Genomic DNA, 20,143 nt, shown 5'->3' with positions numbered 1-20,143 from the left:
ACCGGGAACATTCCAACTACTTTTTCCTACGTCTCACATGTTTACTTTGAGGACAAAATGTTCACTTGCTGCCTAATAAATCCCACCCACTAACATGATTAGGAGATAAACAGTGTTATTCACTTCACCGCTCATAATGTTATGCCTGATCAGTGTATGGGATCAATCTGGTCCTGTTCAGATATCGATTTATTTTAGTCTTTTAAAATGTAAGACTACTTGTCACCATACACCTGTCTCCCATCTACATTTGTCATTTCGAGAAACATTTTTTCAACTGGAGGTGGGAAAACCTCGAAAGCCGACTTTATATCTGTTACATCGCAGGCAGTATTTCTATGACAATTTTTCATTTTTGGAAGCAGATGTGCCCAGCCTGCTGAGATAAGCAACAGGGTCCCCTTATAGTTGTGAGGATTTAGAAGGGCCATCCTCTTTCATCAGAGGAGGATCCAACATAATCTGGGTCCTCCACAACATCATCTAAGCACTGTGTGACTCAGACACATCCTCTTCGAAATCACCATCTGAGGCACATGGTTTATTCATTATAAAACCAAAACATAGCCAAGTGAGAAACCTAGTAGTAGAGGAGACGAGAACGATTCAGATTGGCCTGTCCTTTGCTTTTTATCTGCTCATGCCACCACTATACCAGGCAAGGTAGAAGCTTTAAAGTTTTCCCAGGGGTTGTATAGATTCTTGCAGATGCACCCTTGTGGGAAACCGCTTATGGAAATCGTTTGCTCTCAACATTGCATGTGTAGTCATGTCCAGACACCAAAAACATTATTCTTAAGGTGAAAAAATAAAATAAAAAACACTTTTCTAGAAGATCCTAAGTATGAAATTTCATACAATTTTTGAGTAAAAAAAAAAAAAGTTTTTTTTTTTACTATGACCAAAAGATCAAAACCATTAACATTTTGCATATCACATTATATAACTCCTATCTATCTATCTATCTATCTATCTATCTATCTATCTATCTATCTATCTATCTATCTATCTATCTATCTATCTATCTATCTATCTATCTATCTATCTATCTATCTATCTATCTATCTATCTATCTATCTCTACAAATTCACTGACATTATCAACACTAAAAAACTGTTATATCGTTTTTGTTACCTTTTCCTTTTCCTCTTCCTCCTTGCATTCCTGGTTGCCATCTGTCATTGTTTAGGTCTATTTTTAAAACATGTACATGTGGCTCTTTTTTACACCCTGATTTCTTGGAGCCTAAATCATCATTTCACAGGTTTTAGTGTTTGCACATGGAGAGCTGCGTGCTGATCGATTCAGCATTAACTCAATGAATGCACAATTAATTGCCTTTGCATCATGTATTTTTTTATATTTTTTTAAGCCAGGATTTAAGAACAGGATTTGTCTATAAATTGATGCTTAATTGTGGCTGTAGTGAACAGTAGTAAAAATACATATAGAATATAATATAAAAGTATATATGTCTGAGATCTGAAAGCTTAAGACTTCTTGTTTAGTGTTTATCAGATGAGAAAAAAATCTGGTTAAAAAAGCCCCTTTGTTGACCAATTTGTTGGAGGGAAGTGCTGGTGATTCGTTTGATCCATTTTAAAGAGTCGTTTGAAAAGAACCGACTCCTGAATCGAGTCCGCTGATAAGTTGCTGCTTTTTCGGGGCTTTCAGGGTAAGCGGCAGTCAGCTTGCCGTGGTGACTTGCAGCCATGCTTCTCAGATTTATCTGTGCGGTTGTTACTAGGGCACTATTTATTTTAATTTCACTCATAGGTGTGTGGAGAGTGGCATGGGTGAAAGATAATCGGCACTATTGGCTTCTAACTATCTTGTTTCTGCCTCTCTTGGTGGAAATGATTTTAACATTGAGGAGGAGACAAGGACAAGACTGTAAGTGGTAAGTAAACACGAGTTGTCTATTAGGTAACACTTTGTAACCTTTGGATGCTTAAACAATAAACAACCTAACACATGTGTAGTAACATCTGGTTTGGTGCATGAGTTAAAAATGAAGAAGCTCACATTAAACTCTTGTGGACTAGTGGATCAATGGACTATAGGGTTTGGGAAAAAAAGATTTTTGCTTCTGTAGTTCTGCTGAGTAACCTTTTGTTTTTCAGTACAGACGAAAGAAAAAAGAAAAGGAAGCAGCCCCTTTAGATACTAAATGACAAGTTTCTCATGATGAAATCAGTCGTTAAAGAAAAAAATGTAGAAAATCTTTATAATTTTGGCTCCTGCAGGTTCTCTCCAGCAATTTTATTGTTCCTTGTCAGCATTATACCGAGCATTTGGATCCTTGAGCTTCATCATCAGCAGAATAAACTAATGGAAGCCAAGGTAATATCTCACAAATTAATGAAACTCAAATCTGGAACATGCACATGTGAAACTTTCTATGAAAGTAGCAAATGACGTATTATTCTGTATCATTTTTTTTTTATTATGCACTTCTAATATTTGATGTATTACCTATTTCAGTGTAATCGACTTGATTCATCAGAAAGCATTAAAGAATTGTTTAATAAGCAGTTTAATTCTTCGAATGGAACCAATGCGTTTGAGGTATATAATTTATTTTATTCATACTGTATTGAATGTCTGTCTTGAGTCTGACTGCACACCATACATTTTTTTTTCCTAAGGCTGGTCTCAACAGTGTCAGCTTTTGTCTATAATGCTGTGGGCCCCTTGGAAAAAAATGGTTTATTTACTGGGTTTTTTTCCCCCTTTGGAGAAGAAGACTGCAGCTATGTTTTTTTCAATGAAAACACTCCACCCTGTAGGAAAAACAAGAATCCATCTCATACACAGGCGTTTTCATTCTCACGTGTGATTTTAGGTCTTGCTTAATGTGCCCACAACATCCATTATTTTCAGTGTTTAGTTTTTTTTTTTTTTGCTGTGGATTAGCAGAGATTGTCAGGATGTTTTGATTATTGTAATTTTCCTCATTTACAATTTCCATCCTGGCTTGCCTCTAGATTATACAGAACTCTCAGAAGATCTTGTCATCAGTGTGCCTCAACGACTGGATTTTGGCGCTCCACCAGATCTTGCTGGTGCTGCTGATTGTGGGGAAGTGGCTGATGCCTAATGAAGGAGGCCTTACTAGAGACGAGCTCTCGCAACTGCTTCTCATATTCGTTGGAACGGCGGCGGACATTCTTGAATTCACCAGTGAGACTCTGTCTGATGTCAAGTAAGTCCTGCATATTGATTTCTGCTTGTTGATGTCTCACAATCAGTGATCTCGTCCAGATGCCTCCAAATGAATGTGTACACACATGGTTTCATGTGTGAAATTGTAAAAGAGAAAGCAGTGTTTGTCTTTTAACTTAGCAGACCGGTTGTTCTGCACAAAAAATATAGTCTTGCAAAGACATGCAGCATTTGGTACAAAAATACACATTATTAAAAAGGCAGACATTCAAATGCATGGTGGTGAAAGTACGAACAATGGCACAGCTAAAGGCTTTCTATGTAAAACGGCACTATTTCCTGTAGTCATTGAACTCTGTTCAGAGAGTCTGTTCAATTGTTTCGCTGAACTGTTTTTGCTGTACAAACGTTTTTTTACTGCACATAACCTTTTCTGCACTCACACACACACACACACATGCACACACACACACCCCACATGGATAAATGCTTCACCCATGTCTTGTTTGGCGACCGTTCAGCCGTCTTGGCTTACATCCACTACTGTACGATTATTGTTGGTCAGATGATATTTACAGCCGCCCCTACTTTGTGCTTAGATTGGCTTGAAACGCTGATTCGTTCCCAATATGCTTGCCTTACCCTGTTTCATTTGCCTCTCAAGGCATGTATTCTTAATAGAGGTCATATGTGCCTCTATGAGACTAGCTAGTACAAATGGAGAAAGAAAAAAAAAAAAAAGGAAATCACGACCATCACTGCTTTAGAATCCTGGTGGGTGTAGCAGAACTAAAATAACACAGTAGGTGTTCAGAAAAATGTCCGTTTCTTCCAATGATATCATTAAGTGTCTTTCAGCTTCTCAAAAGCGACTCTTAAAAGCTGACGTAATCATTTTTTTTTCACACTGTTTGCTTTAGACTGTGCTTCTATTTTCTATGAAATTCAGCATCATGCTTTAAGTACTGTAACTAGATGTCCTTTGTTCTCAGGGATAAGAGCCCAGTGTTGGTGTACATTATTCTAGGCGTCTGGACGTGGAGTATGCTACAGTTCCCTCACAATCTTACAGGTACCACCCTAATCTGATGATATGCATCACATTGTAACATGCTAATATTGCGTATTACATGCTGCATATACAATTGTGCTTTCGTAAATACCTGTGAAAAACTAGTAGCTCATTTAAAGTAGCTTAATCCAACACTTGAGCACAGATTATTTATTCTCCTCAATCCTGCGCTCTGTTTTCAAAATTTGTATGCGTCATCAGTATGAACCAATTCAACCTTAAAAAAAAAGGCTCAGGTTTATACACTACTGTCTAAAAGAAATACGAAGATTTGATCATCTTTACATGATTTTATACTACAATGAATATTCAGTGAGCTACGTACGACTACCAGCGATACTTATTTTAATTCAGATCTCCAGAATATAACCACAGAATATTCCGGTGTGTATTTTTGTAATGGTGCTTGGAAGCCTCGCTCCCCCTGCTATTCCACATGGTTTTTCCAGGACTTGCGTGTGCACTAACTCTAGATTAACAGAGCGTTTTTTGAGTTTATTAAATAAAATTGATCTACACATAATTATCTAACTTATCGAACATAAGACAAGCACATTGTATATGTAACATTAGTTTCTCTCGACTGACAGCTTTTATGTATGTATACTCCATATTCTATTTAGATTTTACATTTTATTTTATTTAACAATTTTATTTTGTTTCTTTTGATCATATTTTCAATCTTTAACCTTCTTTAAATCCTAGAACAGTATAACCCCTGTATGAGTGCCTTTTAGTACGAGAAAATCGGTGTACAAGCGGTCTTAATTTCCACGAGCAGTGAAATCTTTGTAGGAGTACGAGCATATTTCGGGAAGACGAGCATTTCTTTTGACGCGTTTGGTTCCAGTCACGCAATCCGCTCGTCGCTTGTCACCTCCGTCCCCACGCTTCATGCTCAGTTGCTTTATAGACATTGTTCTGTCTTCATGGAAGGGAACTTCCCTTCCAAAAATTTATCTCCTCCACCTCTTTCCCAACATGTAACTTACATGTTCCCATGTAAGTACAGTACTTATAAAGTTATTTTTTTATTATTATTAAGTTATTTACATTAGAATTTATTTATATATTTACAGTAATATACTGTATTACAGTACTTTTTATGTTTATTCCCTCACATCATCTCACCCTCATCATTAACCACTAAGTCACCATGTAGATACAGTACAGTACTCTAAAGTTAATTTATTACATTTTATTATTTATTTATAAAGTTATCTATTTCTTTATGTTTATAATTTATTACTTTTTTTCTGATTATACTTTGTTACGAGTATATTTGTGTGTTGAATTAAGCATAAAAGATTTTTTAAGGGCTGAAATAAGCGATCGCCTGAGGTCTGGGAACGGATTAATTGCTTTTACATTCATTCTTATGGTAAAATTAACATTCGAGTACAAGCATATGGGAACACGATTTCAGGAACGAATTAATCTCGTACACCGGGGTTCCACTGTACTAAAATGCATTTCACTACGTCATACTGTGTAAAGTTGTATGTGACAAATAAAATGCAGAATTTAAATTGAAGAAAAAAAGGAGGAAATTTTTGACTTGAAAGCATTAAATACGCCTACACAATACAAATTGACACATCACTTTGCTGCTCTAATGTCATCTCATAGTCTTTGTGATATCTTTTCTCAATACACTATATGGACAAAAGTTGTGGACAACTCATATAAGATTCGTATGTGATTTTTGAACGTCCCATTTCACATTCAGTCCCCATTTGCTGTTATAATAACCCTCCACTCTTCTAAGAAGATGTTCCACTAGTTTTTAGAGTGTGCTTGTGTGCTCATTCAGCTACAAGCATGTTGGTCTGTCAGGTATTGAGGACCATGGTGCGTTCACATTTATCCCAAATGTGTTCAGTGGGGTTGAGGTAAGAGTTCTATAGCAGGCCACTCAAGATCTTCCACTCCAATCCATGGAAAGCATTCATTCAAGCTTCGTGGAGCTGGTTTTGTGCACAGGGGCATCGTCATGCTGGAACAGGTTTGGGTCTCGTAGTTCAAGTGCAAGGAAATCTAATGCTATGGCATTCAAAGACATTATGCACCACTGTATGCCCCGAACTCAACTTTGTGCAAACTAAATCCAACTGCCCAAACCTTTAGAGGTTTTCACCGCAGTAAGAACCCTTCAGCTTTGTAAACCACTACTACTAACTTTATATAACTCGCACAGATCTATATTTGGATAAGCAGCAATGCACACTGTCATGTTACTCTTTTCCACCTATTACAATAATATACAGTGAGGAAAATAAGTATTTGAACACCCTGCTGTTTTGCAAGTTCTCCCACTTAGAAATCATGGAGGGGTCTGAAATTGTCATCGTAGGTGCATGTCCACTGTAGGAGAAAATAATCTAAAAAAAAAAAAACAGAAATCACAATGTATGATTTTTTAACTATTTATTTGTATGATACAGCTGCAAATAAGTATTTGAACACCTGAGAAAGTCAATGTTAATATTTGGTACAGTAGCCTTTGTTTGCAATTACAGAGGTCAAATGTTTCCTGTAGTTTTTCACCAGGTTTGCACACACTGCAGGAGGGATTTTGGCCCACTCCTCCACACAGATCTTCTCTAGATCAGTCAGGTTTCTGGCCTGTCGCTGAGAAACACGGAGTTTGAGCCCCCTTCAAAGATTCTCTATTGGGTTTAGGTCTGGAGACTGGCTAGGCCATGCCAGAACCTTGATATGCTTCTTACAGAGCCACTCCTTGGTTATCCTGGCTGTGTGCTTCGGGTCATTGTCATGTTGGAAGACCCAGCCTCGACCCATCTTCAATGCTCTAACTGAGGGAAGGCGGTTGTTCCCCAAAATCTCGCAATACATGGCCCCGGTCATCCTCTCCTTAATACAGTGCAGTCGCCCTGTCCCATGTGCAGAAAAACACCCCCAAAGCATGATGCTACCACCCCCATGCTTCACAGTAGGGATGGTGTTCTTGGGATGGTAGTCATCATTCTTCTTCCTCCAAACACGTTTAGTGGAATTATGACCCAAAAGTTCTATTTTGGTCTCATCTGACCACATGACTTTCTCCCATGACTCCTCTGGATTATCCAAATGGTCATTGGCAAACTTAAGACATGCCTGAACATGTGCTGGTTTAAGCAGGGGAACCTTACGTGCCATGCATGATTACAAACCATGACGTCTTAGTGTATTACCAGCAGTAACCTTGGAAACGGTGGTCCCAGCTCTTTTCAGGTCATTGACCAGCTCCTCCCGTGTAGTTCTGGGCTGATTTCTCACCTTCCTTAGGATCATTGAGACCCCACGAGGTGAGATCTTGCATGGAGCCCCAGTCCGAGGGAGATTGTCAGTCATGTTTAGCTTCTTCCATTTTCTAATGATTGCTCCAACAGTGGACCTTTTTTCACCAAGCTGCTTGCCAATTTCCCCGTAGCCCTTTCCAGCCTTGTGGAGGTGTAAAATTTTGTCTCTAGTGTCTTTGGACAGCTCTTTGGTCTTGGCCATGTTAGTAGTTGGATTCTTACTGATTGTATGGGGTGGACAGGTGTCTTTATGCAGCTAACAACCTCAAACAGGTGCATCTAATTTAGGATAATAAATGTAGTGGAGGTGGACATTTTAAAGGCAGACTAACAGGTCTTTGAGGGTCAGAATTCTAGCTGATAGACAGGTGTTCAAATACTTATTTGCAGCTGTATCATACAAATAAATAGTTTAAAAATCATATATTGTGATTTCTGGATATTTTTTTTTAGATTATGTCTCTCACAGTGGACATGCACCTACGATGACAATTTCAGACCCCTACATGATTTCTAAGTGTACATATGAACAGTGTAGGATCATTTATAGTCATTTTCCAAAACAAAATATGGGTATGTTATAAATATATATTTAAAAAGGGGTTATAAGTCTAATGCACTGCTTAAATTGCGTGTCACTTTATCTCCTTTAGCTTGCATACTTTTACAGTGATATTTTTATGCTCAGTTATTATGCCATGAAAATATGAATCTCTAACATCCCTATTCTGAGGTCAGCCTGTATTTGAGTCCATTGAACTACAGGACACAGAGAAGGACAACTTCAGAGATCTGGTATTCACAGAGATTCATGACTATAAAAATCGCATAGGCAGATACATGATGGACTTACAGCTCATTCGTTATTATCCAAGATATTAGAGATATTTTATAGATATTAAATAAGGAAATACTAAGCAAACAAAACCTTACTTAAGTTACCCTACTTTTTTTTCCCTTTCAGAAATGTATGTGGGGTGGACTTTCTGTGCAAAATGGCATATTAACCAATTAAATTTTCATTTCTTTGTGGGCTTTCGATCTAGTGCCTTTTTATCCAGTGTATATGGGGTATAAAAAAATGCAAAACCAAAGTCACAAAACACAATGGCAATTCAAGTCAAGGCGCTTTCATTGTCATTTCTGGTTGTTTCTATGCACTTTATGTAGCTTTGTGTTGTGTTGTAGCTCTATGTTGTTTAGTGTAGCACCAGGGTTCTGGAGGAACGTTGTATCATTTTTTACTGTGTACCACTGTGTATAGTAGAAATGACAATAAAAGCCACTTGACTTGACTTGACGGTACACAGTGAAAACGAAACAACGTTTAAAAAGAAATACACAAAATACACAATAGTGCTGACCAGTAAACCTACTGTATACTCTGATTATACAGTACTGTGCAAAAAGAGGACTATAAAGGACTAGGAACGAAAGGTATTTGCAAACAGAAACATAATGCAGTGCAAAAACAGCAGTAGTAGCAGTTAAGAGGTGCAAAAAACAGCAGGTAAACAGTCTAATACAATTAAATATGAATAATAAATAAAAGGTGGTGGAATAAATTGTGATCAGTAATAATAAAAGGTAAAACTAAAAAGGTAGCTATAAATTCTATTGCAAATAGAATGTTGAAATGCTTACCGTGTATTTTACGAGACATCTGTCACTCAAGATATACAGGGAGTAGGATATTGTGTAGAACTTTTTCTTGTGAAGTTCTGTGTTCAGTACAAAGCATGTTTTCTTTTCAATAATGCAACTAATAATTTAAGAAAACAATGTTTCCCCACACACGAATCCACTTTCGTGTGCAGCTTGCTGTACTTCCTGTATATCTTGAGTGAAAAATGTCTTATCTGATCAGCAGTAAGTATCAGTTCAGCTCACAACCTTTTGATCAATTGTCTAACATCTTAACCACTAAGCTACCCCTTGATATATTTTGTAGATATGAAATGACTCACTGTAGCCAGTTTGAAAAAAGATTTCTGTGTGCAGTTTGTGAGACTTACACAATCACTCTTTAGCACAGCAATCAGCAATCAGCACATTGTTATCCCACCTTGTGTAGTGGTACCATTAAAGACTAGAGTTGATCTCTATATGGAGCATAGTATGTGTTACTTTTCATCAAAATCATCCATTATAAAGCATATCTTCATGAGAGCTGGCTCTGTGCACAGGAGCACTGTCCTGCTGGAACAGGTTTGGGTCTCCTAGTTCAAGTAAAGGGAAAATTTTAATGCTCCTGCATCCAGAGACATCATATACAATTGTGTGCCTCGAACTTTGTGTGGATAATTTGGGGAAAAATCAGATATGGCTAAAAAAGTCTGGTGTGCTAATACTTTTACCAATATAATGTATTACGATGAGGACTGAGTAAGTAATTTGTATGGTACACAATGAGTTACTAGTGCTAGTGTGTTGAATGTGTGTCCAGTCCAGTCTCTAGAAGCAATCTGTAATTATTCCTTAATGTCTAATGACTAACTTACCATTGACTTATTATTATTTTCTTTCTGTGTAATTTCCCAAGTCATTGGTAGGTCATTACTTAGGTAGGAAATTGGTAGGAAATTACTTAGGTGTTGATAAAATACTATAATATACATTTATATGCATAGTATTTATTAACAAGTATTTATAGTATACTATTACAGTAATCCCCCGCTTTACCGCGGTTCGAATCTTGCGTCCCCATTTTATTGTGGAATTGCATTTGCCACATAACTAATTTGTGGATACCGCAATAGACCAAAAAACGTACAGTTTTATGGAGTTTTATATGAATTTAAATATTATTAATTATAAAATGAAGTAAAATGTTAATACAGTACAGTACTGTATACATAAAATAGCATTTTTGTGGTGGCGCCAAACGTTAAACGGGGGATTACTGTATTTAAATGAATGCAATTCAATTAATGATGTACATTACCATTGCTGACTATGGATATGTCTGTTTGCTGTCCCCAGTGTTAGGCTCTAAAACAGAGGAGTATGAGACGCCGGCTGCCGCTCTCATTTCTCAACACCGAACAGACCTTTGGTCCGCGATCGAAGCCCTCTTGATTCAGGACGGCCCGTTTTTGGTGGTCCGTCTGACCGTCATGATTCACTTTGAAATTCTTCACCAAATGCTGGTTTTCTTCACCATCAAGAATTTACTGGTGGTGGCACTTAACATATATCGACTCTGGGTCATTTGTTGGGACTCCAGATGTTGAAAAAGTCTCGTCACTAGACCCGTAAAACGCACTTTTAAAAAAAATTCTATCTATCCAAAACTTGTTTTAACAGTTTTTACATTTTATATATGAGATTCATTAAAAAAGTGTATTCTGACTTACTTAGTTAGTGGATAAATTATACATCCATGTAGTATTTTTACTTTCCATTAAAAAATTACACAAAGTAGAATAGTAGATCAGGACATTAGTTTATAAAGTAGTATAAATAACAAACCAGCAAAATTATTGTATACATATACCAGGGATGGACAGTATTTTTGTATACACGGACACACACATATTTGAAGTAGCACAAACTATAATATATATTGCAATCTTTTTTCTTTTTTTTCGTTATGCTTGATACAGAAGAAGAAAAAAAATCATCCAAAATTCACGTGTGCTATATTTCCAGTATTTATGTTTGCATGGTGACATCATGAAAACAGAGCGGCTCAGCGGCTTGAACATATCAGCAACACCAAACACTTATCAAAGACACCTTCTGTGAGTAAACTGTTTATGAAGAGATCATGCAATGTCTACACCCATCAGGAAGAAAAAGATAGCTGGGAGTGTGTAATGACTATCCTGGTTCTGTTCTGCAAGACAAAACAGGATTTTTCCTAACTGTTTAATAGATTTGACATTAAAGCTGCCTGTATTGTGAAAATCCGGTCAAAACTAGAGCACTGGAATACACTGCCGACCAGCAGTACCCAAAAAAAATAATACAATATTGAGTATATAGACAATCAATTCAAGTGATATTTATAGTTTTTTAGAGTGTTTGGAACATTTTGTACTATCAATCAAAATACATTTTGGGTTAGATGTAAGTTATATGTATGAATACAATTATTAATAAAAGTATCCTTACAAAAGTGAGTACATCTCTCACATCTGGGCAACCATTCGAATATAACTTACCGAGGGACAATACTATAAAAATTAAATTGTATATATTTTAGAGTAGTCAATGTGCAGCTTGTATAGCAGTATAGATTTTCTGTCTTCTGAAAATATCTTAACATACAGCCATTATTGTCTAAATAGCTGGCAACAAAAGTGAGTACACCCTAAGTAATAACAGCTGGATGTTGCTTAACCATCATATTCAACATGTTAATATTTTGTCTGCTTGACTGAACCACACACATTTGTGTTAAGATAGCATGTATACAGTTATCTTGTATTAGCAGTTAAACTTTGAGTACAATTCTTTTTTACTATATGATGTTGAACATGGTATCTCATGGCAAAGAACTCTCTGAGAATTTGAGAATTAGAATTGTGGATCTCCACAAAGATGCCTTGGCTATAAGAAGATCAGTACAGTGGCCAGGGTCGTACAGAGGTTTTCCAAGACGGGTTCCACTCGGAAAAGATCTCGCAAGGGTCCATCAAAGAAGTAGAGTCCTCTTGCTGTGCGTCAGGTGCTGCTGCATTGCTTTAAAGTTTGCAGAAGTGGAAGATCCACTTGTCAGTGCTCAGACCGTACGCCACACACTGCAACAAGTCAGTTTGCAGGCCATCGTACCAGAAGGAAGCCTCTTCTGAAGCTGGCTCACAAAAAAAAGCCCACAAACTGTTGCTGAAGTCATCCTGTCTATGAGTATGAATTACTAGACTCACGTCTTTTGGTCTGGTGAGACTAAGATAAACTTAAGCTCAGATGGTATCCAGCATGTGTGGTGACTCCCTGGTGAGAAGAACTAAAAAAATTGTGTCTTGCCTACACTCAAGCATGGTGGTGGTAGCATCATGGTCTGGGGCTGCATGATTTCTGCTGGTACTGGGAAGCTGCAGTTCATTGATGGAAACATGGATTCCAACATGTACTGTGACATTCTGAAGCAGAACATGATGCCCTCCCTTTAGTAAATGGGCCGAACCGCAGTTTTTCAACATGTTTTCCAAACACACCGCCAAGATGACAACTGCCTTGCTGAAGATGATGGTGATAGATTGGCCAAGAATGTATCCAGAATTTAACACTATTGAGCACCTGTGGGGCTCCTCAAGGGGTAGGTGGAGAAGCGCCATGTGTCAAACATCCAGCAGCTCCGTGATGTCATTATAGAGGAGTGGAAGAAGATCCCAGGAACAACCTGTGCAGCTGTGGTGAATTCCATCCCCAGGAGGATTAAGGCAGTGCTGAATAACTGGGGTGCTCACACAAAATATTGACACTTTGGACACATGTTCACGTATGGTGTACTCACTTTTGATAATAATGGCTGTATGTTGAATGGACAGTAAATCTACACTGCTTTACAAGCTGCACATTGATGGACTGGACAAAACTATTGAGACACCTGACTTTTCCAGTAGTATGTGTTTCTAACATGAAGATATGGTTTATATGGGTAAGAGTGGAAGATCTTGAGTACCATGCTATAGAGCTTTAAGCTCAACCCCACCAAACACCTTTAAGATAAATTGGAATTTTGACTGCACTCCAAAATCTAGTGGAACATCTTCCTAGAATAAGAGCAAATAAGAGACTAAATGTGGAAAGCGGTATTTAGAACGCACATACCAATCATACGGTCAGGTGTCCACAAACTTTTTGTAAATATAGTGTTTATTGATTTTGCATAATAAAAAGGGAGCTGATTTTTTTTTTCTTTATGAATTCACTGAAAGGGTTTCTTACTGTCATAACTGCATCTTTAACACTTACTGTATTTCAATGTTTGCTTGTAAGTCTTTATTTTTTATTTTTATTTTTTACATAGCTGTAAGTCCATGATGATGTAGCACCTAAAGTGAAATAAAAATAAGAAAATGATACGCGTGACCTCTTGCATTTGATGATCGCAGTGTGAAAAAATAAATAGCTGTAAAAAGTGAATTTAAATGATTTGTAGTTTGATGAAGAATAGTTTGACGTATGTACATATTCTAATTCTTTAAGGACAAAAGAAAGGAATTAGAGGTTTCAGCTATATTAATAGTGATCTAACTCTACTAACATTGTGAGTAACATGGTAATAAGATTTTTTTTTTCTACTCTCCTGCATGCTGCACTTCTCAGTACCAGCACTGCAATTTGGTGGGAACCTTTCGACATGAGTTTGCACTTTTATTTATTGTCATTATCGGTAACCATCACTAAATGAGTTGGCGACTTGCTTCATGTGTTCCTTTAATGAATCACGGATTTATCTCTGATGAGCTGGAAAAGAAGTCTAAACAAAAAAGCCACACAGATCTGCAGATTCCATGGGCAATCAGTAAAGAGGAAGTCTTAATTTTAACAAAAGCTTTTGTCCTTATTTAAAAAAAATAAAATAAAAAATAGAACGTTCCAGTAAGCAATGAGTCATTTACCAAACCAGGATGGATTCAAATGACTTTTATTTAAGAAATGCTTATTTTTAGCAGTTGTCAGCTAAATCAGGTTAATGTATAGACAGCTTCAGATGCTCAGAACTTCACAGATAGCCTTCAAATAGCTCTGGGTTTGTATACCGTATATACCATGTACAATACATTTACTTACCAAAAAATTATATCTATCTATCTATCTATCTATCTATCTATCTATCTATCTATCTATCTATCTATCTATCTATCTATCTATCTATCTATCTATCTATCTATCTATCCTTAGATATTTCATCCATAAAATGCCACAGACAGACAGACAGACAGACAGACAGACAGACAGATAGATAGATAGATAGATAGATAGATAGATAGATAGATAAAGTAGTGTTAAAGTCTTAGCAAATATACTTTGTATAATAATAATAATATGACAACCCATCGCTCTTTCAATCAACAAATCAAGTCCTTTTTTATCTGTCTGTCTGTCTGTCTATGGATCGTATGTCGGGTGCATGCCAACATCTTCCCACCAGAGGGCGACACAGAGATACAAAACATCACGACCTAGGCGGTTAAATCCAGAACTAATTAGTCATTCATGATTACTTACTGTTGTTGCACCCCGGGACATGTTTCTTAATAACCAAAGCTTTCTTCTGCTTTGCTTTTCTTTTCTTTTTTTTTAACTGGGAAAAAACTCTAAACAAAGTTCACTGGAGCTCACGCACATTATAAAATCCTCATTGGGCAAAATACTTAACACAGAGACAGAGCAGTGTTTAGATTCGGACTTAAGGAAGACATTTAATTCTATGAATTGTCGTCCTTAAAAGAAATAATTTCTTTTAAATCTTTAAGAAATTATTTATAATTTCATTCTATGGAATTTGCTAGTTTATGTATATATCAGATTTCTTATCCTATGCTACCTATAGTAACAGTCGTTTTGATGTGTGCCTTGTGTTAACAGGAAGTCTTATTCAGGCCATGCTCACCTACAGGTACATTGTTAGTAACCTTGAACGTGGTTTAACATCATCTGTCCACCAGAGGGTGACATGACTCCTAAAACGATTTCGCTGTAAAAAAAAAAAAAAAAAGTTTTCTGTAAAATAATGTGATGACGCCAAATAACTTATTGTTGCCATTTGTGCTTCAATTTTAGTTTCTCAGGAGGGCTTGATATACAATTTTACTATATAGTTTACTATATTTTCAATTATATTATCTATGTGATTATGCACCAATGTAAATGCTATACTATTTACTTTACACTCATGACACAAGAATGGGGACACCTGACTTTTCCAGCCACAACACCGGTTACAGCATGACAATTCCCATGTGCACAAAGCCAGATTCAGGAAAATATGCTTTCCATGGGTTAAAGTGGGCAACTATAGACCCTTCTGAATACCTTGGTGATGAATTACAACTCTGTACTTCAGGCCTCCTCATCCTTCATCAGTACCAGACTTTGCTAACACCCTTGTAGCTGAATGAGCACAAATCTTCACAATAACTCTCTAAAATCTAGTGTAACAGCTTCCTGGAAGAGTGGAGGATATTATAGCAGCAAATGGGGACTAAATGTGGAATAGAATTTTCAGAAAGCACATACCAATCTCAGGTACCTTTGTGTACAAACTTTTGTCCATATCTTCTTCCTTCGGCTGCTCCCGTTAGGGGTCACCACAGAGGATCACTGTCTCCATACCCCCCTGTCCTCTACATCTGCCTCTTTCAAACCAGCTACCTGCATGTCTTCCCTCACCACATCCATAAACCTCTGCCTGGTCTTCCTCTTTTCCTCCTTCCTGGCACCTCAGCATTCCTCAGCATTCTTCTACCAATATACCCCATGTCCCTCCTCTGCACATTTCCAAACCATCTCAATCTCGCCTCCCTCACCATGTCTCCAAAATGTCCACCATGCGCTGTCCCTCTAATAAACTAATTTGTAATCCTGTTTATCGTCGTCACTCCCAATGAAAATCTCAGCATCTTCAGCTCTGCTACCTTCAGCTCCACCTTCTGTCTTTTACTCAATGCCACTGTCTCTAAACCATACAACATCGCAGTCCTATACACTTTTAATTTCGATTTTGCAGATACCCTTCTATCACAAATCACTCCTGCTATCAATCTTCTCCACCCACTCCACCCTGCCTGCACTCTTTTCTTCACTTCTCTAACACACTCTTCATTACTTTGCACTTTTACTGTACTTTTCCTTCAGGATCATACCTAAACCATTTCTCTTTACATCCACATCATGAAAGAACAGTTTAAACCTACCTCCAATGTTCATTGCCTTACTCCACTTCCACTTGGTCTCCTAAACACACAACATACTGTATTTACCTTTCTCCTCTCCATCATATCAGCTACCGCTCTGCCTTTACCAGTCATAGTACCAACATTTAGAGTAACAACACTACCTTCAATTTCTTCCACTTCTCCTTTCCCTCCTGTCTCTGTAGACATCTTCCTCCTCTCTTTCTTCTCCTTCGGCCAACAGTAGCCCAATTCCCACTTCATAACGCAACCCTCCCCATTTATCCAGGCTTGGGACCGGTACTGAGAGTACACTGATTAGTGCAACCCTAATGACTGGGTTACAAACTTTTGTATATTAATTTTACATAATATTAATACAAAAAAAACCCCAGATAAAAATAACACAATAATAAATAAACACTACAAAACTTATAAATGATACAATCAAGATAAAGCTAAAAAAAACCCATCCTATCCTGTATTATGTCATAATTATTATTATTGCATTTATTATTACTTATTCATAATGTGATAATTAATAACAATACAAAAAAAAATTCTGTAAAACAATCTACGTGTTTACTAAGAAAAAAACATTTACTAAAAAATATAAATAATTTAATTACAGAAACTATGAACAATCCAGCTTGAATACATACATCTTTCATGTGGAATTAATTAGAAAATGTAAAAAAAATCATCGACAACAAGAAGGAGCTCCTGGCAAACGGTCAGTCATCAATTATTAATATAAAATCCTTACCATAAAAAACAGACAAAACAATACAAAAACTATTATATGCTACACATGTGAAGAATTTTGGAGCCATTTCTGAATACAGATGACATGTTTTAGCCTGTCAGAACAAGTCAGGGCTTATAATAAACTCAGAGGATGGAGTGTGTGTATGAAACAGAGTCCGTTCCTCTCTGGCTTGAACGATACAAAGGATTCTGAAGGGCAGATGAAAATCACAGTGTTGTCAACAAGGTCACACTATTACAGATGACATATAATAGATAGAAACTTGTAGCAACCTTGAGGCATGCATTATTAATGGTGCAGTCTGATATGAAGAAATCTTTCAAGCAGCAAAGTGCATCCAAATTTCCCAGGTGAATATCTAAATGCAAGCGTCTATAATTTAGTAATTACTTACATGGTATTTAAAACTGGCAGCCATTTTAAACTTAGGTTTAAATGATTAGGTTAAAAATGATTTAGAGATTTTCTTTTACATTTTTACTAAAACAATTGTGTTACGCATTGAGCTTCGTTTTGCACCACATTAATAGTTCAGAGGTAGTTCACAGATATCCTTACTAAAGACACTATATGGATAAAAGTTTGTGGACACTTGACCATAAGATTCACATGTGCTTTTTTAACATCATAAACAACATTTTTTTAATCCAGCTATTAGGGTTGCACAAGCCAGTGCACTCTTAGTGCCGGTCCCAAGCCTGGATAAAAAGGAGGGTTGCGTTAGGAAGGGCAGATTGTGATAGATTTTGCTAAAAGGATTAAAATGACAGAGATAAATATTTCTTTTAAGAAGAAGAAGGAGAATTGGGTGACATATAAGAGTGGAGGAATGTGCACACAGGTGGACTATGTTCTATGTAGGAGATGCAACCTGAAGGAGATTGAGACTGTAAGGTGTTGGCAGGGGACAGTGTATCCAGACAGCATCAGATGGTGGTCTGTAGGATGGTTTTGGTGGTGAAGAAGAAAAGGAGGAGAGTGAGGCCTGACAGAAGAATAAGATAGTGGAAACTGAAGGAGGAAGACTGCAGTGTGAGATTCAGGGAAGAGGTCAGACAGGGGCTCGGTGGTGGTGAAGAGGTGCTGGATGATTGGGCAACTATTGCAGGAGTGATAAGGAAGACAGCTAGAAAGGTACTTGGTGTGACATCTGGAAATAGAAAGGAAGACAAAGAGACGTGGTGGTGGAATGAGGAAGTGCAGGAGAGTCTAAGGAGAAAGAGTTTGGCAAAACAGAATTGGGATCGACAGAGTGATGAGAAAAGTAGGCAGGATTACAAGGAGATGCTGCAGCAGGTAAAGAGGCATATTAGGAGCTGTATGAGAAGTTAGACACTAAGGAAGGAGAAAAAGATTTGTACCGATTGGCCAGGCAGAGGAACCGAGCTGGGAAGGTGTGTTGAGTAGTGAGGAGAGTGTGTTGAGAAGATGGATGGAGTATTTTGAGCAGCTGATAAACGAGGAAAATGAGAGAAAGAGAAAGTTGGATGGTGTGGAGATGGTGAAGCAGAAAATGTATAGGATTAGTAAGAAGGAAGTGAGAGCAGCAATTAAGAAGTTTAGGAGTGGAAAGTCAGTAGGATGACATACCGGAAGAACATGGAGATGTTTAGGAGAGATGGCAGTGACGTTTTTAACAAGATTGTTTAATTAACAGGATTTTGGAAGGTAAGAGGATGTCTGAGGAATGGAGAAGGAGTGTGCAGGTACTGAGCTTTAAGAATAAGGAAGATGTGCAGGCCTGCAGTAACTACAGGGGAATAAAGTTGATCAGTCACACCATGAAGTTATGGGAAAGAGTAGTGGAAGCTAGGCTGAGAGAAGAGGTGACCATCTGTGAGCAACAGTATGGTTTCATGCTGAGGAAGAGCACCACAGACGCCTTATTTGCTTTCAGAATGTTAATGGAGATGTATAGAGAAGGTTAGAAGGAGTTGCATTGTGTGTTTGTGGATTTAGAGAAAGCGTATGACAGGGTACCGAGAGAGGAGTTGTGGTATTGTATGAGGAGGTTAGGTGTGTCAAAGAAGTATGTGAGGGTGGTGCAGGATATGTATGAGGACAGTGTGACAGCAGTTAAGTGTGCAGTAGGAACGACAGACTGGTTTAAGGTGGAGGTTGGATTGCATCAAGGATCGGCTCTAAGCCCTTTCCTGTTTGCAGTGGTGATGGACAGGTTGACAGACGAGGTCAGACAGGAGTCTCCGTAGATCGTGATCTTTGCAGATGATATTGTTATTTGTGGTGAGAGTAGGGAGCAGGTTGAGAAGAACCTGGAGAGGTGGAGATATGTGCTGGAGAGAAGGCGAATGAAAGTAGGAGTGAGACAAAGTACATGTGTGTAAATGAGAGGGAGGGCAGCGGAGTGGTGCGGTTGCAGGGAGAAGAGGTGGAGAAGGTGGAGGAGTTCAGGGAGACAAGATTGAGATGGTTTGGACATGTGCAGAGGAGGGACATGGGGTATATTGGTAGGAGAATGCTGAGGATGGAGCTGCCAGGAAGAAGGAAGAAAGGAAGGCCAAAGGGGAGGTTTATGGATGTGGTGAGGGAAGACATGCAGGTGGTTGGGGTAAAAGAGGCAGATGTACAGGACAGGGGGTATGGAGAAGGATGATCCGCTGTGGCGACCCCTAGAAGAAGAAGAAACAACATTTATTTCCCTGGCATTATTATAACGTCCACTCTTCTGGGAAAATGTTCCACTAGAATTTGGAGTGTGTTGGTGGAGATTTTGTGCTCATTCAGTCACAAAGGGTGTTAGTAAAGTCAGGAACTGATGTAGGTGAGGTGAGGAGGCCTGGGGTGCAGTCAGTGATCCAGTTCATCCCAAAGGCGTTCAGGTGGAGCTGGCTTTGTGCACAGGGCCACAGCCATGCTGGAACAGGTTTGGCTCTCGTGGTTTAAGAGTCTTGGGGAAAAAACATCCTGTATGGCAGGTGTTTCCAATACTTTTGTCCATCTTTTTTTTTTTTTTTTTTTAACTTAA

The 20,143-nt window shown here is 38.0% G+C and overlaps 1 protein-coding gene and 2 long non-coding RNA genes across 7 annotated transcripts; 2 read left to right on the top strand and 1 right to left on the bottom strand.

The window, feature by feature from the left end:
- Positions 1–1,615: 1,615 nt before the first annotated feature.
- On the top strand, positions 1,616–13,569 carry tmem26b (transmembrane protein 26b). Of its 5 annotated transcripts, none has more exons than XM_083557006.1 (7): positions 1,616–1,900; positions 2,247–2,343; positions 2,485–2,568; positions 2,997–3,205; positions 4,158–4,237; positions 10,522–11,858; positions 12,085–13,569. In XM_083557006.1, exons 1-6 carry the CDS (start codon positions 1,713–1,715, stop codon positions 10,770–10,772), a joined length of 909 nt encoding a protein of 302 aa, XP_083413132.1. In that variant the 5' UTR covers positions 1,616–1,712; the 3' UTR covers positions 10,773–11,858; positions 12,085–13,569. The 5 variants fall into 5 exon arrangements, with proteins under 5 accessions (XP_083413132.1, XP_083413130.1, XP_083413129.1 ...); XM_083557004.1 differs by having other exon boundaries at positions 1,644–1,900; positions 12,065–13,569; XM_083557003.1 differs by having other exon boundaries at positions 1,659–1,900; positions 2,988–3,205; positions 12,065–13,569.
- Positions 4,251–8,413, top strand: LOC310734675. Its single transcript, XR_014536112.1, has 2 exons — positions 4,251–6,331; positions 8,372–8,413. It is a non-coding gene; the product is annotated as an uncharacterized lncRNA (long non-coding RNA).
- On the bottom strand, positions 10,660–14,079 carry LOC310734676. The gene is made up of 2 exons (XR_014536113.1): positions 13,825–14,079; positions 10,660–13,787 (listed from the first exon to the last, which is right to left on the bottom strand). It is a non-coding gene; the product is annotated as an uncharacterized lncRNA (long non-coding RNA).
- Positions 14,080–20,143: the final 6,064 nt, after the last annotated feature.

Source organism: Silurus aristotelis (genome assembly GCF_946808225.1).
Source record: "Silurus aristotelis genome assembly, chromosome: 12".
NCBI lineage: Eukaryota > Metazoa > Chordata > Actinopteri > Siluriformes > Siluridae > Silurus > Silurus aristotelis.
This window is presented reverse-complemented; position numbering and strand designations above follow the sequence as displayed.